Here is a 26,675-nt window from a genome sequence, read left to right as displayed (position 1 = left end):
TTCTCCTTGCAGCCCCTCCTAAAGAACTCATCCAGACTTTGCCCGAGTTCTCCAAGGAATGGGCCAGCAGCATCTCCCATCTAGGGACAGCTTTAAGTGTTAGGAAGGTTTTCCTGACCTCTGTCCCAAATTGCTTCTTTGAAGCTTCCATCCTTCACCCCTGGGTCCTCCTTCTGGGCCAAGCAGAACCAGTCCATTCCTCTTCTCCCCGGCAGCCTGCTCTCATGTCATCCATAAGTCATCTCTGCATGTTAAACGTGCCCAGTTTTTAACTAATCCTCCTGTGGCCTGACCTAGAGATGCTTCCCTCATTCTGTTCACCCCTCTTCTGGCCACTCTTCTTAAAATGTGTTCCTGTTTACATAGAGAAGAATTGGACACTGGGCAGCATCCCCCATCCCCATCCCCGTCCCAGCTATACGCTTCTACTGTATCCCCACCAGTTAGCATAGTGTCCTGGTGTATAGTGTGGGCTTAGTCAATGCTCTGCCCTCCTACCTATGAAATGACGTTCGAAGCCACACAGAAGCACTGGCCTTTAGGATGCTTTAAGCTTTGGTGGCCCTAGAACCATCTTTGTAGCCCCTGGTCACCAAAAGAGCTGCACGTGATCATTTTGAGCCTCCCAGAGGCTGGTTCAATTTAATGTTTTAATACAGAGCCAAAGAACCGCAGGTTTCACATAAAAGAAAGAAGTGTGGCCCAAGCCTGTTATTGCCTTAAAGCATAGGTTTCAATGTCCCAGTATACTTAATAGGGGCTGGGAGATCAGGAAATCAAACACCGAAGTGGCAGGTTATCCCTTCACCTGTCTCTGAGCTTTCTGACTGGAGCTATGTTAGAAAGTCCCCTGCAGCCTTCTCTCTGTGGCATGCCTTCCCCCAGCCTCCATGGTCTGTGCAGTCTTCTCTCACAGGAAGACTTTTTAGGAGAAATGTTCTGCTTTGCCACTAAGAAGGCTGCACAGGGACCATTCTCTTCCAGACACAAAATAGAGCAGTGAGGAGCCAAGAGCCTCAGGGCTGGACAGGCAAGAAGCTGCAAAGAGATCCAGGGCCGAGCATGGGCCTTGATTCTCTGTGAAGGGCTTCCCCAAGGCAGCCCCTGACTCCTCAACAATGATCACAGCCTCAGGAAGTACCTCAGAGACCATCGAGTCCAAGGCTAGCCTAAGAAAAGGACCCTACTGCTGCACGGTCAGCTGACCTCTGCTTAAAGACCTTGGGGAAGGTAACCCTTACCTTGTATGGCAGCTTTTCCACTCTGGGACAGCTTCAGTTGTTAGCTGCCTCATAGCAGCTTCTCCCATTGCTCCTGGTCCTGCCCCTGGAGCTGAGCAGGAGGTCCCATGTGACAGCCCTTCACACACAGAAGATGGCTCTCTGCTTGTCCCCCTGAATCTTTTCCTTTCCATTTTCTGTTCTCCATTAATCCACATGACATAATTGATCCCAAATTTGTCACTCTCCTAATGGACATGCCAGGTTATCATTGTCTTCCCTAAGACATGGCTCTAAGAATTCAGTCTAGTCTAACTCCACAGGTGGTCTGGCTAGGGCAGAATACAGATGAGCTGTCTCTTCTCTAACCCCAGATGGTCTGCCTTTTAAGACAGCATGAGAGGGCATTAGCTTTTCCGGAGGGTTTTATCACTCCACTGACTTATATGGAGCCAGATCTTTTTGAGACAGGCCACAGCTTTCCTCTCTTGAAAGGATGAGTTTGGTATTTGGAACCCAAGCACAAGAGGGCCCTTTTATTCCCATTAAATGTCAGTTTACTAGATTCAGCTCAATGCACCAGTCTGTCCAGATCTTTTTGGACCCTGACTCTCTTAGCTCATGTGTTAGCAGACATCCCTCTGAGTTTGTGTCATCTGCAAGTTTTATAAATGGGCCTCTGGGCCATCATCCGAGGCACTGCTTCAAGTGGCCTAAAGCTGACTCCTGGGACCCTGCCTTGGAGACCTTCTCTGTGCAAGTTGACATCAGATCAATTAGTAAACATTAAGTACTACTGTATGCCAGGAGCTGAGGATGCAAAAAGACAGAACACAGCCCCTGCCCGCAAGGAGCGTTAATGCTCCTTGTTGACAAATACAGACAAAGCAAGCTCTATACAGGATAAGTAGGAAATAACTGAGGGAAAGTGCTGGGGTTAAGAGGGTTTTGGAAAGGTTTCCTGTAGAAAACAGTTATTGTTGGGACTGGAAGGAAGCCAGGGAGATCAGGAGACAGTGGAGAAGAAGAGCGTTCTCGATTTGAGATACAGCCAGAAAAAATGTCTGGAGCTGAGAGGAGGCCCGTGTCACTGAGTAGAAAAGTGTGTGTCATGAAGCATGGTATAAGAAGACTGGAAAGGTAGGAAGGACTTTAAAAGATACCAAGCAGAGGATTTTGTATTTGGTCCTAGAGGAGATAGAAAACCACGGGGGGGGGTTAATATAGAGGTAACATAGTTAGATTTATGTTTTAGTGGTTGAATGGAAGATGGATTGGAGTGGGAAGAGACTTGACGCAGGTAGACCCACCATCAAGTGATTGCAGTAATCCATGTGTGTGGTGATGAGGGTCTGCACCAGAGATGACAGTGTCGAAGGAGAGAAGGGGGCGCATGTACAAGATGTTGCAAAGGTGAATTGACAGGTCTTGGCAACAGCTTAGACATGATGAGTGAGAGAAAGGGAGGTGTCCAGGATGACTCATAGGTGGCGCACCTGAAGGACTGGCGGGATGGGGATGTCCTCCACTGTAATGGAGAAGGGAGGAGGGGATGAGGGCTTTGAGGAAAGATGGTGACTTTGGTTCTAGACGTATTGACTTCAAGATGTCTGAAAGGCAGTTGGAGATGTGAGACTGGAGGGCAGCAGAGAATTTGGGGCAGAATAGGTGTCTGAGGATTATCAGCATAGTGATGGTTAATGGTCATCTTTTTTGGGCATGGCCGCATGACCATTTCTGAATCCAATTAACTGTAAGATCCTTTAGCCCCACATCTGGCCATTTTGACAACAAGAATGAGATAAATTTGTCAAATGATTTGCTGACATCTAGACTATCGGTAGCATTTTCCCAGTCTCCCAGTGTAGTAGCCTGGTCAAAAAAATGAAATGGTATCATTGGCATAACCTGTTGTTGGAGTCATACCAGCTGCTCATTGCTTCCTTTCCTCAGTGTTTACCAACCATCCTGTTTATAGTATGGACTTTTCAGGACTGAAATCAAGCCCACAGACCTATGGTTTGCTAATTCTATTTATTCCCTTCCTGCTTTTGGAAATCAGGGTAACATTTGCCCTTCTCCCATCCTAAAGAGACCTCTTCCTTTAGGAGTACTCTCTCAAAGATCACTGATGTCCATTTTGGAATTAGAGTGGGAGTAAATGACCCCTAAGGCTCGTTCCTCTGAATCTGTGACCCTCTGAACCCAAGCACTGAAAGTGAGAGGGAGGCCAGTTCCTCCCCTACTGCTAGCTACTAGCTATAGACAGATTAGCTGCCGGCATCAAATATATATAAGGACAGCCCAAAGTCTTTATTCTCTTTCCTAATCATTTTTCTAATGAGGACAGGGCTCCCTGCTGCTTGACCTCCTTGTTGTCTGTTCAGAACTCTCCTAAGACTGTTTTCTCTGTTTTTCTGTTCTAGCCTGGAGATTGTTGAAAACAATTGGGCCACTTGTCAGTCCGTTTAGGTTGGGCCTTGGAAAGAGGCCTCCCTTTTTAGGGCCAAGAATCATTTGGGTTTATTTTTTTAAGGATTATCCTTTTTGTCTTTCACACCTCAGTCATATCCTGATATACCTCTCCTCCAAATTGGCTACTCTGTAACAAAGAAAATCAATAAGCAAAACTGACTTTAGAACATGATTGTAGCTCACAGTGTATGTCATGTTGAATTGATTCTGATTTGAATGTCTCTGTGCATGTGTGTCTGTGTAGTGAGTTTAATGGATTTCCTCTTCCCACAATGATAAACCTCCCAGCTCCTGGAGCCCAAAACCCAAATGAACTTGCCTTTCTCTGGCTCTGGTACTTGGCTTTGGTTTGGAAACCCAGGGCCTTTAAAGTATCCACTTCCTCCACTGCCTCCTTCAGAGGAAAGAAGCAGCCTGGACACAAAACAGCATCCTAATCAGGCGAGATAAGAGAGGGCATCCACACCCTTGACCTCTGCTGACTGACAAAGCTGAGCTTGGGTGAGGGTGGGGGGAGAAGGGATCAAGGAGGGCTGTGGCTCAGGGAGCGTTCCTGGGGAGTCAGGCCTGGCACTGTTGAGAAGAGCAGCGGGCATGTGCTTGGCACTCTCTTCCCTATCCCTTCCCAGTCCTTGGCTTCTGCTGCTGGACATAGCTTCTAAATCCAGCTGGCCAAGGCTGGCAGTGGGGAGGAAGAGAGGACCTGGCATTGTCTCCAAGCTGTCAGTAATGAGATTCCCAAGCATACCAGGCCAGCTGTCAAGCTACTAACAAAGCCGGGCCTCTGGGGTAAAAAAGGTGGTTTAGGGAGAAAGGAAAGTAGGGAGTTTCCCAGTAGGGCTCAGCTCCATAACTCTCTGCCTCTAGGTGTGTCTCTCAGCTTCACTCTCGGACTTTGTCCCTTGATCCACAGGAATATCTGGAGTTGGACTGAAGGGAATGAACCGTGAGGGAGCTCCCGGAAAGAGTCCGGAGGAGATGTACATTCAGCAGAAAGTTCGGGTCTTGCTCATGCTGAGGAAGATGGGATCAAACGTAAGTTCCATGTCATGCTAAAGGCTGTGGGCCAGGGAGGGAAATGCTGTCACCCTGGAGTATGAGATTCCATTCCACCAGGGGTGGGAGGCACCCAGTGGGTGAGCCAAGCTACATCATCTTGTCCCTACTCTGGGACAAAGGATATGACAGTTCTAGGGACAGGGATGGAAGCAGAGACTCCTCCTGCTGTGAAAGCTTCCAGCTTGGGCATGGACGATAATGTGGGGGAAGGATCCTGATGTGGGGTAGGGGATAGGGATGGAGGCTCTCTGGGCCAGGAGCAGATAGCACAGGCCTCCCCCACTGATAGCCACATGGATGGCCCTTGGGATTCTAGAAGTGGTTGGTATTTAGAACCATGAGGCTTTTTTTGATCCTGTGGCAGACAGGGGACATGGGTTGAGGATCAGGGTCTTGTCCAGTTTTGGCGCTGAAAATTTTTAAGGCATGCTTGTGGATTTCTTACTGAGCCTTCAATGATTTGTTTCCCAAATGCCCCAGCCCCCAGGGCTTGGCTGCTAAGTACCTAGGAGAGGAGCCAGGTAGATGAGATAGAGGAATAACTGCAGAAGAAAACTGCAGAGGAGGAATGCACCTTGGTATTTGGGGGTGACGCTTTCTGTCCTTCACCCAGGCATCCCTCTCTCTTCCCCTTGCAGCTGACAGCCAGTGAGGAGGAGTTCCTTCGGACGTATGCAGGGGTCGTGAGCAGCCAGCTGAGTCAGCTCCCATCACACTCCATCGACCAGGGTGAGTTGGTGCAGAGGTGCAGGGAGCAAGATGGTATCCGGAGGAGAAGTAGCACCTCTGCAGGCTCCTCTTGTGGTCTTTCTGAGAATAATGAAGGCCTGAGGCCTTTGGAAAATGACAGACAGTTTACCTGGGATGGAGGGGGAGACATTTGGGTTCAGCCACAATGAATATCAGTGGGACAAAGAGAGGATGGCAGGGACCCAGCCTGCCTCCGCCTCTTGCCCAGTGAGTCCTGAGCCCTGAGTCTTGCGCCTTAGCGGTGAGTGCTTCTCATTTAGTTTGGTTTTTAGTTAGCGCCTCCAGCTCAGTCAACTAACGAACATTTATTAAGTGCTAGCTGTGTGCTACAGTCTGTGCCTAGTGATGGAAATTATAAAGACAAAAGACTAAACAGTCCTCAGCCTCTAGGGGCTTACGTTCTGCATTATGCCTGGTCTCCCATTAGACTTGGAGCATCTAGAGGGCAACACTGTCTGGCCTTTCTGGCTGTATCCCCGGTACTTAGCAGAGGTTCTCTGTTCATAGTATGTCTATCCCATGAGACAGATGTGCACTAGATGTATGTTCCCTTTGCTGGGTGGCAGTTGGGTGAATCAGCAGTCAGCTCCCAGCCCTCTCCTTCCAGTCATGATGCTACCCAGCCCTTTCTATCTGAGGAGGCTTTGGGCTTTGTCTCTGCAGCTCTGCCTTCAATGGGAAGCTGGGGATAAGGTGGCCTTTCCGGCCTGGCCTCAGAGGACTGTTTTCAGAGGACTTGGAGGAGGAGAAGGCTCTTTAACCCCCAGGCCTGGCAGACATTCCGAGTGTCCTGCAGGGGCTCGGCTTTGCAAGCAAGTTAAATGCTGCCAGGCCTCCCTTGCCCCAGAGCTCTGAGATTCTTTCCTGTCCTCCCTCCCTCCTCAGGACCCACCCTTCCTGTATATAGTTTGGCCATGACCCTCTGGTTTGGCCAACCTCCAGGTTTTCTCCTCTTTTGGGGGGCTTAGTGGAGTTAATAGCTAGAGAGACTTTCCAGACTTCTATTCTGGCCAAAGTAAAGGTGGTTCTTGTGCCTCATGGGTAGGATTCTCAGGATCCTGAGCCAGGGCTGCTGATTCCTGAATTTGCTTATCTGTGTCATCTGAGCTCAAGGTGGGCAGGCCTGGTAAATGCCAGGGGCTTGTGGGAGGGTTACCGCTTTGTTGTAAGACTGACCTAGATCCATAACCAAGTAGTAGTCTCCTGTCTCAGGGCTCTTTGCCTCTTTTAGGGACTGGTTGACAAATAGTGAAGCTTGGGTGTGACAGGATCCACAGTCTAGCTCAGCAGAAATCTGAATTGGCCCAGGCAGCTGCCTGTCACCCCCACCCTAACCCTGTGCAGACTGGCCTGGGCAGTACACTGTTGGAGGCTGGGGGAGGAGGGGCCGGCTGGGTTGGGAGGAGAGCGAAAGGATCGCCCTCTCCAGGGCATCACTGGCTAGGCACTTCAGCTTGGAGTGGATTGCAGGGTGCTCAGCAGACATTCCAAGGGGCCAGGCCATCCTGGAAAAAGAACTGTGGTTGTGCATAGGCTCTTGTTGCTTTTTGCTGCAGCCTCTCCTTCCACCTTGTTTCCTGTCACACACAGTCATTTGAATTTGCCAAGCTGTGCCCACAAACCAAATCTTAGAGCCCCATCAAGTCTAGAATTCCTTGGCGCTTCACCTTCCTTCCCAGCCCACCCATTTTCCTGTAGAATATGCTTGGAGCTCAGTTAGCCTATGTTTGAGCTGGGCAAAGACCAGATCTCTGTCTCAGCTAGGTTGATGGGTGAAGACAAGGGACAAGGAGATCCCACTGCCTGAAGTAGCTGTTGCTTTTCCACCAGAATGGGGAATTGCTCCAAGGAAGAAGTGAGCTACAATAGCCTCTCTGAGTGGGTGCCCTTGGGCTGACCAAAGGCTAGCCCTGCCACACCTTGTGGGTGGCATGAGGGCCAGGTCAGCAGCCCAGCTGTGTGGTCAGCCTCACTGTCTTCTCCTTGGGAAGGCAGCCTGCTGAGAGTCCCTGGGCTGTTATCACCCATAGCTGGCACCAAAGTGTGGGACAGTGGAAAGAAACCAGAGGCCTGGGAGGTCTTGAGCACAGGAGGTGGAGGGGGGCAAGCCCGGGCTGGATGGCTCACACCGGCCAGCCATCTGAAAGTCACACAGGCACCCTATTGTTTCCCTTCTCTGGAAAGAGAAACAAGAGGCAGGCTGCCCTTCCTGGAAGCCTGGGGGCTGCAGAGCTGAGAAGAGGAGCCTGGCCTGCTCTCTGCCTGTCCACGTGCCCGGCTTCAGGCCATTCCTCCTTTCTCTCCCCCGCCCTTGCTCAAATTTTAAAAGAACTTTCCCCAAAGTCCTGGTGAAGGGGACTTTGGGGGTCAAAGACATGGTATCTACCAAGTTGGCACTGGAGCTTGGCGGGCGGGCGGCAGGGGAGCGTTGGGTGTCTGTGGAGGGGGATCGGTCAAGAAAAGAGACAGATGGCCTTGGGCAAACCAAGTAGCCAAGAGAACAGGCTGAAGTGGGAGCCTTCTGTCCACTAGGTGGCAGGCTGCCCCAGCCCCATCCCTGCCTCTCCTCCCTGCTCCTTCCCCATGAGCATGCTTCCCTAACCCTGCTCTCTGACCTAAAGGACAGGAACCGGCCTGATCAGGCCCCTTCTCATAGTAGGGGCTTACTAAATGCTTATTGACTGGCTGATAGTTTGATAAGGCTCCTCAGAGGGGCAATTGCCTCCTGGCTTCCTTCTGCCTTCCTTCCCATTACTTACACAGAGTCTAGGTCACTCACTGGAATCAACTGCTGTAAATTCTAGGTCTCCCAGCAAAACCTTAGGATATCCTGTGAGACTTTGCCATCCTTTAACTGATATGGGCACCAACTGCCACAGGGTCTGAACAGCAGCTAAAGGTCCCTCCATCTTGTCAGAGAACACCATGGACTGACTGTCTGGTGACCTCTGAATAGACCTCTCTCAGTCCCCACTCTAAGAGCAGGAACCTTGGGCACAAAGAACTGACCGTTCTCAACCTTGTTCCTTCAGAGAGTTTCCAGGGTAGGTTTCTAAAGCCTTGAGCCCTTTGGGCTTATTCAGTTGCTCACCATTTTTTCCTGGGGCTGTGTTGCCTTTCTTCATAGAAAGCTGAGGTAGCTGGGTGGGAATGAAGGGGTAGAGGGGAAGGTCCCCAGACTTGCAGTAGCCAAGGGTCTCGCCCAAGCAGCCAGACTGGAGGCCCTCACTGCTTACCTGAGTGCTTCTAACATGCACAGCTTAGTTCTGTTGCTTCTGCTCCACAAGGCCTGGACCTGGGCCTGACCACAGGGGACTGGGCTGGTCAGGGAGGGAGCTCAGGTACCCCATCATAAACAGGAAGGCGGTCCCTAAGAAGAAAACTCAGGCTTGAATTTATGTCTGGGTAAATCAGTGAGGACAGGCCCAGCGAGGATTGCAGGGGCTCTGGGAAAGGAAATTAATCTTCTCTGGCTTTAATCAACACTTACCCAAGAATTACCTGTAACCTAATAATAAGGAATGTGCAGCCCAGTGCTCGCGTGCACACACACACACACGCGCACACACGCGCACACACATATACATGCACACATACATATACATGCACACACATGCAGCACGCACACACGCGCGCGCACACATACGCACACACACACACACGCACACACACACAGACTTTCAAGGGAAAAACAATCTGAAGAAAGGGCAAAGAATGTGCTGAATAGAGGGCAAAGTAGTTCCAGATCAGCATTCTGGCCCTGAGACTGGCCTCATGGGAATGTGTGAGAGCCTCCGTTTGGCCTTCTTAGCTTGGGTAGTGCAATTTCATGTCTAGGACTGAGGACCGGCCACTGAAAGGTCTCAGGGCACCCACCAGATAACAGCTCACATCTCAGCTTTCCAAGTTCTTTCCTCACAAGAGCCTTCTGAGCCAGGCAGGGCAAGCAGTCATATCCTCATTTTACAGATGAAGAAGCTGAGGGCTCAGAGACATCACATGACTTCTTTGGAGTCTCATAGCTAGCCAGTCAGAGCCCTTTCCTTTCTGCCAGCCTTCTTCCAGAAGGAAGAGAAGCCATTCCCAATCCTTGTGATGGAATGAAGCATTCCAGGCTGTGGACAGTTAACAGCAGAGCAGAGGAGCATGGACTGCCTCCTGTCAACCTGAATCTCTGCATTGCAGGGACAGTTAGCACAGAGCGTGATGCTGAACAGCCTCACACAGGAATGAAGATTTAACCTGGGCCACAAAATGAGGGATTTGTCCTGTTGTCAGGAAAAACCTAAGAGCCTTCTGAGACCACACCAAGGACCTGGAGAACCCAGGCTAATGGAAGCATGATTGTCATCTTCAAGCCCTCTAGTTGAGGGGCTGTCACATGGAATAAAAACTGTCCTTTCACTACCTGGCCCCAGAGGGCAAACCAGGAGAAGTGGGAGGAAAGTACAAACAGTCACACTTAGCTTTGGTTTAAGGAAAGACTCAACCCCCTGTTATCCCAAGTTTGTATCCTTCCCCTCGTTAAGAGTCTCCATTTTCTGCCCAGTGTATGTAGAGGACGGTGAGGTTGAAAGTAGGCTCCTGGTGTGCCCTCACCTATGGTCTCTGGCCTGCTGTGGCCTGAAGAAGCCTTTGGCTCATTCCTGCCCATGTGGGGGGACAGAGAGAGGCACAATCAGCTGTGAGAACAGTGGAGGGTGCACTGGGCGTGATGCCTGAGGATCCGGTCTCATGGCCATGGAGGGGGTCTGGCGAAGTGACCTCCAAGACCTCTTCCAAGCCTGTGATCCAGGGAGGCGTGGCTCTGTTTCTCTTTGATGAGGAGACTGAGGGTCCAGGAGGGACCTGCACAAGGTTTCCAGGCTGGGACTAGAACCTGTTCTCTTAGCTAGCACACTTGGCTCTTTCCGTTGGGTCATGCACTGATCTGCTTGGCCCTTAGGGGCTGCTTCAGCTTCCGTTTGGGTTTTGGTCTTGGGAATTTGAATCCATTTCCTCCAGATAAGATGATGCCAGAGAGGCAGAGCCTCTGACAGGAACTGCCACCCCCCACGCTCCCCAGGGCCTACTGGCTGCCATGGCTCCCACATCCCATCATTCTCCTCCAAACTTTCCAGGGGCCTCAGTGTCCTGGGTGGATAGTTGTCAACTTGGAGCCTGGTACCTGCCCTTGGCTGCTGAGACCTTGGTGGCTCTGTGGCTGCTGTTCCTATGGCAACAGAAGTTTTGGGCTGTCTCCAGGAGAGAGCGGGGCCTCGGGAGAGCCTTATAAGCAACTGAGCTGAGGCAGGAGGCAGAGCAAAGCCAGGAGACCATCCAAATGACTCCTGCTGGCAGGGGGCTGGGGTTGGGGAAGGCCATACCCAGGCCCATCCTTCGGGCCCTTTGGAGCAGTGGTTGTGTCCTGTGTCTTTTCCAGCTAGCCCTGGCACCACACTCATTTCCTTGATGGCAGTAGTGATGCACCAGCCTTTGTTGATAGCCAGGCAGCACTGGCTATGGGCATCATACTAGCAGGGGGTGGTAGGTGGATAGGATAAGACTGATATTCAGCAGGGCCAGTTTCCTCAAGGATTTTTTTGTTGGGCTTTGTTGACATCAATTCTCCAGCCTCTGGTGAGCTGAGAAAGAAATAAGTTTTACCTCCTGGTTGTGGAATTTGGGAGACCCTTGAACTTGGTAGTAAGACTTCTATCTTTGAAAAGGTTTTCTTGTATTTTAGCTTGTTAGTTGGAAAGAAGAATGCTTAAGTTTTTGAAGTCTATGAAGGGCTTAACATGAAACGATTATCTTGAGAGAGAAAACCCCAAAGGGCCAGAGTTTGATTGGTTTGTGAAGAAAGAGGACTGGAAGAACAGTTATAATTACTGAGTTCCCTCAGGCTCCCCTGTTTCTAGGCCACTACGTTGTGCCTCAGTGCACAAACTGTTGGGCCTGGAATCATAAAGACCCAAGTTCAAATTCAGCCTCAGGAATAGCTGAGTGGTGCAGTGGATACAGCATGGCTCAGGAATCAAGAGGACCTGAGTCCTACTGTGGCCTCTAACACGTGGCACTTACTGGCTGTGTGATCCTGGGCAAGTCACTTAACCGTGGTTGCCTCACCAAAACAAAAAAAATTCTGCCTCAGACACCTCCTTGCTGTGTGACCCTGGGCAATTCACTTTAACTTGTGTCTGCCTCAGTTTCCTCATCTGTAAAATAGGAATAATACTAGCATTGACCTCCTAGGGTTGTAGTGAAGATAAAAAGAGATATTTATAAGGTGTTTTGCAAACCTCAAAGTGCTAATAAATGTGAGTTAGTAATATTATTTCTTGGGAGCTGGAGAAATATGTAGTGGTAATATTTTTTGAAATCAGAAAAAACAAACAAATGAATGTTGGAGGTTCTGCCCCTCCCTTATCTTCTGAGAGCATTTATAGAACTGGTGACATAGGACTGGGCTGCTCTGTGACTCAGCCCCAGACCAGACAGGGGAGCTCCCAGCATTGCAGGTGGGCAAGCCTGCTTGGTCAGCAGGTTTGGAAACAGCTTCCCCTGAGGGCGGGGCTCACTTTCTGTATCACTCTGGCTTTTCAGCCAGGCCTTATTGGAGGGGGCTGTGCAGGGGGACAGTGAATTTGGGAACCATCAGTGGGTTCTCCCCTTTCTACCAATTCTCCATTGGCAGATCCACAAAGGTCACCTTTGATACTGAACAGAGCTCATCTGGCCATAGCACTTGGTCCAAAGGCACTTTCCTTTTTCCTGGTAAATTCTAGAATGTATTACTGAGAGGATAATAAGCAGAGCATCTAGAAAACAGTAATAGCATTTCTATAGGGCTTACTTGCAGGTTGGCACAGCACTTTACAGTAACAACCCTAAGAGGTAGGTGTTAACTGTTGTTCCTATTTCATAGATGAGGAAACTGAGGCAGAGGTGATGTGATTTGCCTAGGCCTTGTCACTCAACTAGTAAGTGTCTGAAGTCACATGAGCTCAGGGCTTCCTAACTCCAGGTTCAGCTCTCTGCACTGACCATGAAGAGCCAATATGATTTCATTAAGAATAGAACGTACTAGACTGACATGAATCCTTTTTTTGTTTGCTTTTTTGGGGGAGGGATAAGGTCACCTGACTGGTAGATGAGTCTGTTCTAGTTGTGGATGAGGGAGGAGGATATGGGCTTAGGGAATAATTAGATCAGGTGGAGTTTTAGACTGAGTTAATGGTAGAACCAAGGAGCACTGGCTAGTGACTCCTCATCTGTTTGGAAGAAGGTTTTCTGGAGAGTGTCCCAAGTATCTGCCCTTGGCCCTCTGTTCTTGAGCCCCTGGATAAAGGCATAGGGGACATTCTTATCAAATTTGCATGAAAGAGTCAGGATCCCAACATATTTCTCCAGGCTGGAGCACTGGACTGAACCTCCTAACACGGGGTTAAACCAGGGCCACTTGGCGTGTATGGGATGGGGGAGAACAGTTTGTGTAGAAAAAAGTCAAACAGGTTTTAAAAGCCGACACACTGCATAAAATATGATTCCAAAAGCATGCTATGGTACCCAGGAAAGCTACTTCAGTTTGGGGCTCCACTGAGAGAGGCCAGTAGGTGCCAGTCCTGTTAGCCTCTGCCCCAGTCAGACCTGTCTAGAGCATTCAATTTAGTTCTTAGAGCCACATTTTAGCAAAGACACTGACAAGTTCACAATCCTGCCATAGGATGATCCATAAAAAGACCTGGGGACTGTGAGCCTGCACACAGGAGACTCACTGGCCCTGGGACCTGGAAGATCTGTCATGGAAACAAAGGATCAACTTGTTCCATTTGGCCTGGGAGGGTGAGAAGGGGAAGGGCCCAAGGTTTCAAGGGGCATGTTCTAGGGTAGACTTGGAAGTTTTTCTGACTATGAGAGTTCTCCCCAAGGGGAAGGTTCTGCCTTGGGAGGGTCTGGTTATGTTGTAGCAGACATTCTTGTGCAGCTCCATTTTGGCCACTCAGCTCCCTTCCAGCTCAGTGGTTCTGAGATTATTTGCTGCATAATTACTCAAGTGTGTTTTGGCTGTTCACGGTGCTCTGCCTTGGTTTTCCCTCCTATAAAAGGAAGGGGTTGAATTAGATATTCTCCCCATGATGCTTTCCAGCTCTCAGTCCTATGACATGAGCAAAGCTTAGAATCCCATACTCTTGGAGTTGGGAAGGACTTTAGAGGTCATCATCTAGCAAAAGCTGCCACGCAATGCAGGATGGATGTCTTTGAGGATAGTTAATGTATGCATAGACACAGGGATCGCTCCTGTGTCCTCCCTGACAAATGAACATTCAGCTTTGGCTCTGAAGATCTCGGGGGAAAGGAAGCACCACTAGCATGTGACACAGCCACCTTCCTTGATGAGATGGCTCATATGGTCCCATATCCTCTGGCTGAGGGAGCCTCCTCGCATGTTGGAAGCCACATGCATGGAACATGGGATAGCAGTAGCACTGATTCATGATCTCCAAGTTGGATGGAGTACCTCTGCAGAGCGAAGAGGCCAACCCTCCAAGGAGAGGGCAGGGGGAATAGGGCTGAAGAGTCTCTGCTAGGGTTTTCCCCAGGGCCACCTAGTCAGAGGGCTATAGAAGAAAAGGTTCTGTGTACAGTTGCACACATTTGCATATTTCAGCAGCCTTTAGGGAGAATGTTAACATTTATTCTCATTCACATTATTGCCTGAAATCCTCAGCAATATGCCGCAGACAGCTGAGTAAGTGTTAAGAATGGGGTAATGGGGGAGGTGTGTCAAAGGCTCAAGAATTATTTTGTAGGCCAAAGTTTGGAGACTCCTGGTCTTAATGTTTTGTGTGCTTGTCTTGCCAAATCTGCCTTTGCCTTCTTGTTATTCTGAGTTTAAATGAGTGGAAATGTAGGAAATGTCCACCTTGAGGATATGTTTTGTGGAAACAGACTAATGACCCCATTGTCTGCCCCTCAGACTGCTGGCCAGGAGCCAGCTTTCCTTTCTAAGCTCTGGAAGGTTGATCATTTTTCCCTCCCTAGCTCACTTGATCATAAATGCTGAGTGTGGAAGAAGCCGAGCTGGGAGGGGATAGAGGGAACAAGACTGATAATCCCCAGTTCTGATTCAGAGGGAAATGGTTGGTAGGAACAGGGGATTAGTGAGGAGCCTAGATCAGGAGAGGAGCTCTGGGCACTGGGGCAGTCAGGTCCCCTAAATTGTGACTGTCTAGAGAGAAAAAATGAATGCTTGATAATTGACAAAAACATCATTAAAAAACAATGTTGTGAGGCCTAGTCTTCAGATTGAAACTGGCCCTGACTTTTCCTTAAAGTGGAAATAGCATTAATAGGATCATAGATTTAGAGCTGGAAAGGACTTTAGGGGTGAATAAGGCCACCCTACCCACCCCCATTTTACAGATGAGGAAACTGAGTCTCAGAATAGTTAAGTGACTGTCTCTAGAAAGTATCTAAAGTAGAATTTGAACCCACCCTAACTCGGCATCCAGCACTCTGTCCATGACATCTCCCTTACCACGGTGATAAAAACATCAAGGAGATTTTGATCAGGGGGTCTCAGCAGCTCACTCTGTGGTCCAAGTTAAATGCTTTTAACTTCAAGAACTCAGATCATGGGATGAAGCAGAAGACGTCTGACACCTGAGCAACCCCTGTCCACTGTGACAGGGTATCAGGTCTTCCAAGAGGCCATCACTGAGAGACAAGGGCCCTCATTCTACACCCCCAGTCCTAGACAAGAGCAACCTCCAAAGATCTTTCTTGCCTTTGAGATGAATGTTGCATGGTCGCTGCTCCCTGGACAAACAGTGACATTCCTCTGGGCCCTTGTTTCCTGGCACCTCTCTACTACCCGCCCCAAAGAATTAGACTTTAAAGGCACAGACAAAGGCAGACCTGGCAGTCTCTGGCTGCCCTGAAGCACGTTTTGCTCATTCTCTCCCCCAGTCTCCATTCGTAGGAATCCCTCCTAAGCAGAGCAGTTCTGCCATGGAGGACAGTCCTGGGCATGCCTCTGCATCCTGTGGTTACTCATTCAGGCTCCATGCCTAAGGCTTTAGACTGACCTTTAAACAATGCGTCATGGCCCTGGTAGGTGCCCTTCTCAAATGGGTAGGGCTGATTTGGACAAGAATGACTTCAGATAGATCCAGGGGAGGGGAGAGCAGGAAGCATGCTTCTTCCACACCCTAAAAACTCAGAGGAGTAGAAATGGCAAATGGTGATGGGAGGGCCTCTGGGGCTTAGAATATTACTAATAGTGCTGTCTAGCCCCCTACCCAGCATCACCAAACAAAAACAGAATCTGTTGATGAGAAGTAGCAATAAACAAGTTTTAACTGGTCTCCTCCCTTAGTGAGTTTGTGTTTACTGGAGCAATGATGACCTTTAGACCTCTTCCCTTCATGGCCTGCCCCTACTCTCCTAGAAGGGACCAGGGTCATAGAAATGTTTACTCCCATCATTTGACCTTTGTGGGCCCCCTTGGTCTCGCTGTACAGCTGGGACCCCACCACTCTACCTTTCGCAGACAGAGGAAAGGACCAGATGATATGGTTTCCTCTCCAGCTTTGAAATTTATAATTGTGTGATTAACCTTCCTTTCTGAGATAACCTCTCATCCATTTGTAGGTACCTGGTTATTTTCATATTGTCTCCCCATTCGGATAGGAGGTTCTTGAGGGCAGAGACTACGTTTTTGCCCTTCTTTGTATCTCCAGGGCTTAGTACAGGGTCTGACACATATGAAGTGCTTAATAAATGCTTGTTGACTGAGGACTTGAGCCACTATGGCAGCTGTCAGATTCTGGCCACTAAGAAGAAAAGACAGAAAGCAGAGTAATATTCTCAGTCCTGAAATTCTGTTGGCCAGTTCAGTCTGATAGAGAACTAAACATTTGCCAGCCTCCCTCTGCACCAGCGCCTGCATCTGCAGTGCTTCCTAGAGAGGAATGCAGAGAAAACCGGAGCAGTTGCCAGCCTGGCAGAGGGCACAGGATATTAAGGTGGTGGTCTGAGAAAAGCTGGTCCCGTGCTATTAAATCCCAAAAAAACCGAGATCCTATTGCAAAACTATAAAAAAAAAAAAAACCCATGGGGGAATAAGAAAAGGGACAGGATGAGCAAAACCTCTGGAATCCCCCCCTCTTGGGGAGAGTCTTATGGAAACCTTGCCTCCTTTGGCATAGGATGGGGACCCTACACAGTAACATCCATGTCTGGGCCTTCTTGCCTGGAATCACCGAAGGAAGAAACCATTTGACTGTGGAAGGGAGGAGTGAATTCTTGAAAACTGTGCTGAGACTTCTTCTTAAACTAAGACCCCTCAAAGGAAAGTTTCCTTCCTTGCACGTCAGATTTCTGTCTTCTTGTTCAGAAATAACCATCCGTAGTTGTGTAGGACAAGTGTGCCTGGCTTCCTCTGCTCAAAAAACACCCTCTAGAGATGTACCAGCATCAGATGCTGAAGAAGCCAATGAAAAGCCCCAGAACCGAGCCAGGTGAGAGATCCTCTGGCAAGGTCTAAACTGCGGACTTCCCAGCATCCCCCTGGAGGGGCCCAGTGAAGAGCTGCAAGGAAATTGAAGAATCCCAAGGGGAAATGGAGGCAGGCAGGGGCAGAACCCCTCTTTACTGCCCTGGGATTCATTAGTAAGTATCTCCCCTCTGCCTCCAGCTCCCTCCCTATCTAGTGGGATAGGAAGGAAGCAAAAGGAGACAAATTCAGCATATGTTAGGTCACCAGCTCAGCTACCATGCAGAGTATGATGTAATCTTGGATTCTGCTGTTGCTAGGAAATTATGCCTGCAGTGATATTGTGTGGTCCTCAGAACGAGGAGAGAACAGTATGTTCCTGGGATCCTAAGGGAAGGACTGCGGGGTTTCCTGAAAGAGAGGAGCCTTTGATGGCCCTTCTGAAGGAGGCCTAGTTTCAAAAAGTCAAATGACTTTCTTCCCAGAAGTGATTTCTCTGTAAAGATAGGAAAGATGCTACAGCAGGTGGAGGCCCAGGACGACTGTTTTTTAAGCAGCATCTTGGGTTCTCTCATGTTGAATGAGGGACAGGCCAATAGGATGATATTAGACTCTGTAGGTTTTTCTGCCCTTGAATGGAGAATTGGATTATCGGGTCCCTGTAGTGCTTTTTGAGCCCAGTGCTGGGACCCTAATCTGATTTTCCAAATACAGCAGAAAACAACTTTCAAAGGAAACTCATCGTGGCCCATGGGCTGATTGAGACATTGGAAAGAAGATGCTGAGGAAGGGGAACAAGCTTCCGAACATATTGGAGCAAGGCAGGACACCACATTTAGGGTGGGGTGGGGTGGGGCTTGCCCTCTTCTGCACCCACTCACATGCCAAGAATTGAGTTGCAGAGCAGCCCACACCAGCCCACTGGGCGGCCCCTGGGTTGCCTTTTCTGTCACACCATTCCAATCCTCCCCCTCCTAGGCAGAATTCCTCCTTGAATGCTCAATAGAAATGAGCCAGAAAAGCCTGCCTGTTGTTTGGGTAGCAGCTAAGAGTCCCTCCAGAGAGGAGAGAAGCAGTCCAGGCTGCCAAGTGTCAAGGCCCTTGAGGGCAGTTTGGGTCAGATTGCCTAGAACTCAGCTTGAACTCAAAGGGAACTTTCCTCTTCCCTATCTCCTCCCCTTAGTGGGGGTTGGGGGGAAGACTCTCATTTCCCCTCCAGGTATCTGGAGACTGAACAAAATGCTTTCCTAGAGATTTGGGAATGAGTGGGTGTGGATGAACATTTTTATTTCTCTTTGTCCCTCCTTCCTTTCTTCCTCCCCAATCCTCGACTTTGCTGGCCCATCGTAGAAAACATGACAAAGGAAGTGATTTCATGAAGGCCTAGACCAGAATCCTAAAGTCAGGAAAAAAGATTTTGTATGTATTGGAGTACGCAGAGCGAGGCAGACGGGTGGCCAGAGATGAGTCCAGACTTTGCTCCTCTGAACAAGCAGTGAAGATTTGGGGGGAAGGTGAGCTACCCAAACATTTTCTATTTGCCCACCCTGCACGATCTCTCTCATTCATTTTATTTTGAATGTTTTATTGATATATTTTGTTTTTTGACACCACAATCCTGATAACGGTCCATTCCCACCCACCCTACTCCCTTTAAAATTGTCCAATAAAGTTAGCAGAATCTGATCCACTTGGTGTCTACACACACCTGTAGGCCATTCCTGTCTGCAGGGGAAGTGAGTACACTCCAGCATTAGGACTTGGGAACTACCTTGGGTTGTTGTATTCAAATAAGCATTTATTAAGTGCCTATTATGAGCGAGTCTGTGGGGAAAAACAATAGCGCTGGTCCTCAGAGAGCTCCCTTTCCATCCTCTCCAGGGAAGCAACATGCATAGAGGGAGAAGAGAAGGGAGAGAGAGCACCTGAATCACTGCAGGGGAAAATTTCATTTGATTGAATTCTGTTGTCTTTTCATGTGCATTCAGAATGTCAGTGTATCTGTTCATCGTCTTCTCTGCATTAGTTCAGGAAATATGCATCTTCCCCATATCCTCCCTGACTTCCCCCTATTTGTCATGACTTCTTATAGAACTCTATCTCATAACTTTCCTATATTGCAGTTAGTGCAGCCGTTCCGGCTGATGGGCACTGGCTTTTTGCCATTTCAGTCGATTAATCAGCCAGTATTCATGGGAAGTGCAGCTGTGAATCTTGTAGGAGAGGCAGGAGGGGGAAGTGGATCGAGCTGTGAACTTGGAACTAGACAAAAAAGGAGACCATATCGTGCTTCAGATACTTCTTAGCCGTGTGACCCTGGACATGTCATTTAACCCCTCAGTGTCGGTTTCTTCATCTGTAAAATAAGGATTATAATAATAGCACCTACTTCACAGGATTATTGTGGGAATCAGAGGAGATAACAGACATACAGAGCTTTACAAACCTTAAGTTGCTGCATAAACAAGAATTGTCCATAGCACCTTCCTGTCTTCGTTTTCTTCTAAATATCTGCCCAGTAGCAGGATCCCTTGGCCAAAGTGAATAGCTGACCATGGTGGCTGGTGACTAGTGTCTGTGATCCCTTCTAGCAGGGCTGTTGAGATTGGTGAGCCCAGGAGTCCTGAGCTACAGTTGGGCTAAAGGAGATCAGGGATCCACCAAGTCTGGCACCAATATGGTGAACCCCTGGGAATAGGGAGCAGTGAGGCTACCTGAGGAGGGGTAAACCTTCTGTGCAAGTTAGCCAGAGTCAGTAGCCACTGTCCTTCAAGGTTGTGTGGGATGGGAGACCCAGGCCCAAAATATAAATAAACAACAACAAAGCATCTGGATTGTTCTCATACAGTTCTAAATTGTTTTCCAGAAGGGTTGGACTAATTCACAGCACCATCCACCATGTGCTGTTAGTATACCTGCCTTCCCACAACCCTGCCAACATAGTCTGTTTCCGTCTTTCACCATCTTTGCCAGTCTGACAGGGGTGAAGTTACACCTCAGAGTGGTTTACATTGGCATTTCTCCCCTCAGTGATTTGGAGTATTTTTTTCATTTGATTATGAATAATTTTAATTCTTTTGAAAACTTCACATTCTTTGACTCCTTATTGATTAGGGAATGGGTCTTCCATGTCTTTTATCAATAATCAGTTCTGAGTCTCAAATGAAAGAGATGACTTCATCTGAACCTCGAAAAAATAAGAACTCTTTCAGAGAATTATGCTCATTTTGATGCATTTCTTACTGTCGTGTGTCCAGGCAGGCTAGGCTTGCTTGCTAAAATGCTCCAGATCCAGTTCTTGTTCTTATTATCTCCCTAGAACTACCCATGACATTGGGAACTTCACAAGCAAATTAAAACTTAGCCACAAAACCCAGCTTTTACTCTCTGGAGCAGAAACTGCTGGAGGAGGGAACTTCTCTGCCTTGTTGTCTGTGCAGTGTTGGACAAGTATGTTTGGAACCGTGTGACTTGGGCAAATCACTTAACCACTCTGTGAAAAATGAGCCAATTTGCTTAGACAATCCCTAGTGTCTCTTTAAACTTTTATCTATTAGATTTTAAACTGTTAGTCCCAATCTCTTCAGGACAAAACAATGGAAGATAGTCACTGGTGCTGAGTAAAGGCTTTTTTCTTAGCCTTTCTTTTAGGCCCCAGAACTTTTCAACTTCAGCTTCTAGTCAGTCAATAAACATTTCTTCAGCACCTACTATGTGCCAAACTTTGTGCAGGGGTGGAGAGAAGGGTCAAAGAGCTCTTGTTCTCAAGGAACTCATAATCTAATGGAGACATGCAGACAACTACGTGCAAACAAGCTACACACAGGATACATTTGGACAATTAACAGAGGGAAGGCACTAGAACAAAGAGGGATGAAGAAAAACTTCCTGTGATGGTGGGATTTTAGCTGGGACTTGAAGGAAACTTGGGAGACTAGTGGTTGTAGTGGAGGTGAGTCAGCAAGAGAGAATGCCCAGAGTGGAGATACAGAGGTCAGGGAGTACATGGGGGTGTGGGGGAAGCAGTGTCTGAAGACTGGAAAGGTGAGAAGGGGGCATGGCATGAAGGGCCTGGAATGGTAAACAGAGGATTTTCTATTTGATCCTAGAGGTGTTCATGGAGAAGCTCTGGAGTTTAATGGGTACAGGGGTAATGTGGTCAGACTGGCACTTTGGCAGCTGAGTGAGGACGGACTGGAGGGGGGAGAAGAGAGGCAGGCAGCCCACCAGCAGCAGGCATGAGGTGATGAGGGCCTGTGCCAGGGGTAGTGGTGTCACAGGAGAGAGGCTCTCAGATTGGAGAGATGAGGCAAAGGTGAAATTGGCAGGCATTGGTGACAGTTTGGAGGGGGTGAGAGAGGGCAAAGAATGAGCCCTGTGTTGTGGGCCTGGGTGACTGGGAGAGTGATGGTCCCCTCAATGTCAAAGGGAAGAGAGTGTAGGGGGAAAGACAGTGAGCTCGGGTTTGACATATTGATTAGGGAGAGAGACAGTTGAGACTGTCTGAAAGGCAGGTGGAGATGTGAGCCAGAGAGGCCAGGGCTGCCTAAGTAGATCTCAGATTGGAGATTGGAGAATCATCAGTGTAGACATTGAGTCCTTGGGAGTTAATGTGAAGTAGAATTAGAGGGAGAAGAGGAGTTGGCCTAGGAAAATGGGAGCAGATGTGAGGATGAGCAAAGCAGAAGGTGCAGTCAGACTGGACAGGATGGTGGGGTAGGTGGGGTAGGGGTCACAGGACCTGGCTTTGAATCTTGGCTTTGCTACTTCCTGTGTGATAAATCATTCCACCCCCCTGACCTTGCCATCCTTGCTTCTCTAAAATAAGGGATTGGACAAGATGAAGGCCCAGTATGCTGAGGGGTCCTCAGTAGAAAACACTTGACTAAAGCAACTCAGATGATTTAAAAATTAAGTGACCCTGGGCATGTCATGTCACCTCTGTTTGGATTTCTCATCTGTAAAATGAGGATGATAATCAAACCTCCCTCCTGTGGTGCTTGAAAGGATCAAGTGGTATTATATTTACAAAGAGCCTAATGCAGTACCTGGCACATAGTAGGCACTGTTTAAATGCTAGCAATGTATTATCATTATTATTAACAGCAGCCCCAATAAAGGAGATCCAATCTCTCTCTTCCCCTCCACCTCCACCTCCATCTCCACCCTCCTCGCGTCTCCAACAGGTTGGTGCATGGTACATGGTTACTCTCTTACGCTCAGTCCAGATAGGGCAAGTGCATACACATGGAATGATGTGAGCTTGGGGTGATTCACCCATCCCCACCCTCCAGTCTCCAGGGCTGCTTCCCCTCCTTAGCTGTGACATGGTTCTAGCCCCAGAAGGCATATCCTCAGCACTGGTGATGGGAGGACAGTTAGGAAATGAAGGCAGAAGGAGCAGGATCGCCCAAAGGCCCATCAAGGCAAGGTGGAGCACACCAAAAAGTTTGGGTCAGAATGGCCAAAGAGGTTTCTGGGGTCGGGGGAGGTTTGGGACGAGGCCCATTTAGGGAGCCCAGCAGGGTCAGTGGCCATCTTGCCTCCTCAGCACTTGCTGGTGCCCTCCTCTCACCCAGCTTCCGTTTTTCTGTGATGCAGGTGCCGAGGATGTGGTCATGGCATTTTCCAGGTCGGAGACAGAGGACAGGAGGCAGTAGCTACGAAACATCCTGGAACCCCCTGGAAGCCAGCAAGGGCCATGAGAGCTCTGCCAGCTGGAGAAGCCGGCTGACTGCATTGGGTCCCCTGCCCCTCCCCCGCATCCCAGTCTTCAGCCCCCCACCCCTACCCCCTCCCTCCTGCCCTGGAAAACACCTCCCAGCCTCACTACTCAGCTGGCTGTGTTATCAAGGGAGCAGTGGTGCACATGGGATTGGTTCAAAGGGATGGACTCTGCAATTGGCTACAGGGAGAAATCTTTTTATTTTTTAAATCCTGACCAATGGAAACCTTTTCTTTTTATTTCTGCCTCTTTCACCACCTCATCCCTTTTCTGGCTGTCTGGGCATAGAACTTCCCAGGAAGCTCTCCTATGCCTTGGTGCTTTATTTAGGTCATTTTTAGGAATGTGAAAAGGTTTTGATTGGCTGCCTAAAACTGGAAACAACTCTTGATTGGCTGGTGAAAGGAAAACGCTTCTCTCTTTGATTGGTTTCAGGTATTCTGCTGATCTCAACAGCTTGATTCTGAGTAAAGAGGATAGGGTTTGGGACATTGGCTGTTACATTTGACTTGAAAAAAAATACAAAACCAAGTGTGCTTTGCGATATTTATTACACAGAGCTGCTGCTGCTTTTAAATTTTATTTTTGAATTCGATTGGCTTATGGTCAATGTGTTTGATTTCCCATTGGCTCGTCCCTGGCTCCAGTAGCCATAGATTCCCCCCCCCCCCCCCCCCCCAAACAGCAACAAAACCACAGCACCTCTGCTGCTTGAAATGTCTGGGCCCAGGGGGAGGCCACGCAAGAGAGTGCTTGCGTTAATAACTGCACCTGCCTTCACTGGGGCTGGGCGGGGCCACAGCTGCAGAGAAGGACCCAAGAGGGACTGAATTGAGGGGGTGTGTGTGTGAGTGTGTGAGTGTATACATGTGTGAGTGTGTGCACTCGTGCGTCTGATCTCACTCTCAAGCACATATGTCGCTCTTTGTAGAGTGAGGATGATGTTGCTGGGAAAAATCCAGGCCTCTCCACCTTAAAACCTTGTTTGTGCTGTAACCCGGAAGCTTTGATTTGGGTCCCTCAGCCTCTTCTCTGTCCTTGTTTAGAGATTTCTGCTGCTTCCAACTTTAGGAGTAAAGGATGCTAAATACTGTGAGGCCCCACATGAAGCATGCAGGCTTTACCCACAGGATTACTTGACCCCTGGCTCTGGAACCTGTGACCAGTTGAGAAGATAGGGCTCAATTCACCAGTCCTAGGGATGCCTTTGGTCTACCCCACTTTTTCCTCCCCTCCTATATGCTTCCAACACCCCACTCCCACACTAACAATCTTTTGGTAACTAGACTGTCTGGAGAACCTAAGACCTCTCCCCCAAGGTGCAGTTCTCCTAGTCTATACTACTCCTTTTAAGATCCTACACTTTGAAAAGAAAACCATCCACCATAGTTGTCAAGGTTTCTGCCTGGCAGGCCCCTACTAGGGCTTTCTCCCAACTTGGCAGGTAGGGCCAGTGTTAGCTCACATTTATTAATTCCCTACCTGTACATGGCTTTGGGCCCAGGCCCTGTGGAACCAGGGCTTGGTGCAGAGGGAGCAGGAAACCCCTGGTGCCAAATCCCTGCCAGTAGTGTTAGAAGCTCCCCATGGCCACCCAGCCCTCCTTCCCCTGAAGGGTCCCTGCAACCTTGTCTCTCCTGCCTGTATTACTGTGGCATGCACAGGACTGTATTTTCAAACAGGTAAACAGGAAAAGATGCCAAGTCCATATGAAGCTTTTTTGGGGGAAGACGAAGCCTCAACCCCATCCCCAAACAAATCCCAAGTTTTTCATAAAAGGTCTAGCTCTAACCCCTTTACCCAGAGAGTAGATGAGGCTCTTTGAGCCAAACAGTACTTCCTGCCCAAGAGCTTGGGACCAACCTACGGCCACCAAGGCATGCGTGTGCAAGTGCCAGTGGTTTGATGACCTTAAGCATGTGAAGAGTGAACAGCAAAGCGTTCTGCTGCCTGTGATCAATTAGTAGTGCTAATGAGACCGCCGCAACCTCTGGTCCAAGCTCTTTAAGGTCAGTTAGTTTGGTACAATATAAACCTTTCACAGCAGCCCCTAACCCTCGCCAGACTGCTTGGCCATGTTGCCAGTGCTCTTGGTCACTAATGGGACAGACGGAAGAGAGGATGTGTTGCCCTATCAAGGTACCCAGACACTTTGATGGTTGGTCAGTAGCAATATCTTCACCTATAAAGGACAACATGCAAGAAATTCTCAGTGTCATCTGCTGGAATCCCAATCATAGGGCAAAAGGTGAAAACTCCGAGAGAACCCTGACCCCCCCAGGGTCCCCTTCTTAGAGTCAGTCACGGTATTGCCTAGTGTATTCTTTGCCAGACTGTAGCCCTCCTCAAGGGGCAGACTCCAGATATAATGGCTAGGTGTTTCTTTTCGGCCCCAGGCCTGCCCGGGTCAAGCTAACATGCATCTCTTTTGTCCCCAATGACAACTCTGACCTATCTCATCTTCTGAAGAAGAAAAGTGAAAGTATTTCTGTGGTTTAATCTTTTGACTAAAAATGTAACTGTTGGGGAAAAAATAACAATAAAGGTTTTTAATAGCTTGTCAAGGATTGGACTGAATTGATTTCTTCCAGGGAGTTATGTGCACTTCATAATTTCTTTTCCTCATCCCAGGCCAGCCTTGGGGAGCACTTCCTGTTTCCCAATGAAATGGAAAGAGGAGCCAAGACAAATGAGGAAATTTGAGGTTTTCTAGAAGTCAGGAATAAAACTGGGGAGGACAAAGGGAGAAACAGGAGGTTCTTTAACAAAAATTCATAGAGCAGTACCCAGGTAGCAGAAAGGCTGGAAACTGGAAATCCCTTTGTTGGGAGTGGGCCGAACAAACTGTCGTGAGAAAGTAGTAAGTGATGGAGACTCCCTTCGAGGCAGCTCCAACTTCCCCTCTGTGCAGGAAGGTTTCCAGGCCCCGAGGGATAGTGCCTTCCCTCAGAGTTTACCTTCTGTCCGATCTGTAGCGTATTTGCACGTTGTCTCCCCTACTAGAATGTGAGTCCTTGAGGGCAGAGGCTGGGTTTTAAATTTTTGATACATTCTCTCTATCCCCAGTGCTTAGCCAAGTGCCTGGTACTCAGTAAGCACTTAATAAATGCTTGTTACCTGATGGTTACTAGGAATTCAGAGCAACAAGGGAAGATAAAAGAACTGGTACCAAGCCAAAAAAGAACCATGCCATGACTCTTTAAAATACTGCCAAGTTCCGATTCATTTCGGTAACCAATCTTAGTCCCAGACAAAAAGAGAAGAAAACAGTGGGAAGGGTATTGACTGAACAGTCAGAGGACCAGGGTTTGAATCCCGTTTCTGTCCTTTAATAGCAGTATGACCTTGGGCAAGTCACAAACTCTGGACCTTAGCTTCCTCATCTGTAAAATAAATGAGTTCAGTTAGATAACCTTCAATGCCCTTTCCAGCCCTACATTTGTGATCCCAAGAGGCCTGTCAATCAAGAAACATTTAGTAAGTGCCAGCTATGTTAGGAGCGATGGGAATACAGACAAAAAGGAAATTGCCCCATGCTCTCACAAGAAACATGCCTTATAAGTTCCTTCTCCATAGGAAGGTAATGGACTAGGTGTGGAATGTTACATGTACTTTCAGACACAGTGTCCTTGGGGATTAGGTTTTGCTCAAGTACTTTTCTTTATTGCAAGGGAGAAGATAGTGGAAAATATTCTGATGATGTTTTTCAAGGGCACAAATAAGCTCTTGATTGGAGAAAATAAAGATAAGGCCATGAGAAAAATGACAGCAGGTAACTGCATGTTCATTTGTAATAAATAAACATGAGGACATTGCATCGAGTTTTATGATATTTGGAGTACCTGGGGCACCTAGTTATGGAAGAGGTATGGAAGTACGTTGGAGATCTTCCTGCATTTCTAGGGACAGGAGGAAAAATCAAGTGTTATGTTCTTGTTGCCCAGACTTGAGGAGAGGGCTGGGAGTG

General features: G+C 48.5%; 1 protein-coding gene across 2 annotated transcripts in view; it reads left to right on the top strand.

Moving 5' to 3' along the window:
- The window catches only part of CTNNBIP1 (catenin beta interacting protein 1), a 51,708-nt gene extending 26,436 nt beyond the window's left edge, over nucleotides 1–25,272 (top strand). For both annotated transcript variants that reach the window (XM_072608803.1, XM_072608804.1), the window contains 3 exons: nucleotides 4,609–4,730; nucleotides 5,393–5,483; nucleotides 22,585–25,272. In XM_072608803.1, coding sequence (XP_072464904.1) covers nucleotides 4,635–4,730; nucleotides 5,393–5,483; nucleotides 22,585–22,643 — 246 coding nt within the window. In that variant the 5' untranslated portion in view covers nucleotides 4,609–4,634 and the 3' untranslated portion in view covers nucleotides 22,644–25,272. The remainder of the gene's footprint in view (nucleotides 1–4,608; nucleotides 4,731–5,392; nucleotides 5,484–22,584) is intronic.
- Nucleotides 25,273–26,675: the final 1,403 nt, after the last annotated feature.

Source organism: Notamacropus eugenii, chromosome 5, assembly GCF_028372415.1.
Source record: "Notamacropus eugenii isolate mMacEug1 chromosome 5, mMacEug1.pri_v2, whole genome shotgun sequence".
In the NCBI taxonomy this organism is placed as follows: Eukaryota; Metazoa; Chordata; class Mammalia; order Diprotodontia; family Macropodidae; genus Notamacropus; species Notamacropus eugenii.
The sequence above is the reverse complement of the archived record's forward strand: the minus strand, read 5'-3'. Positions and strand labels throughout refer to the sequence as shown.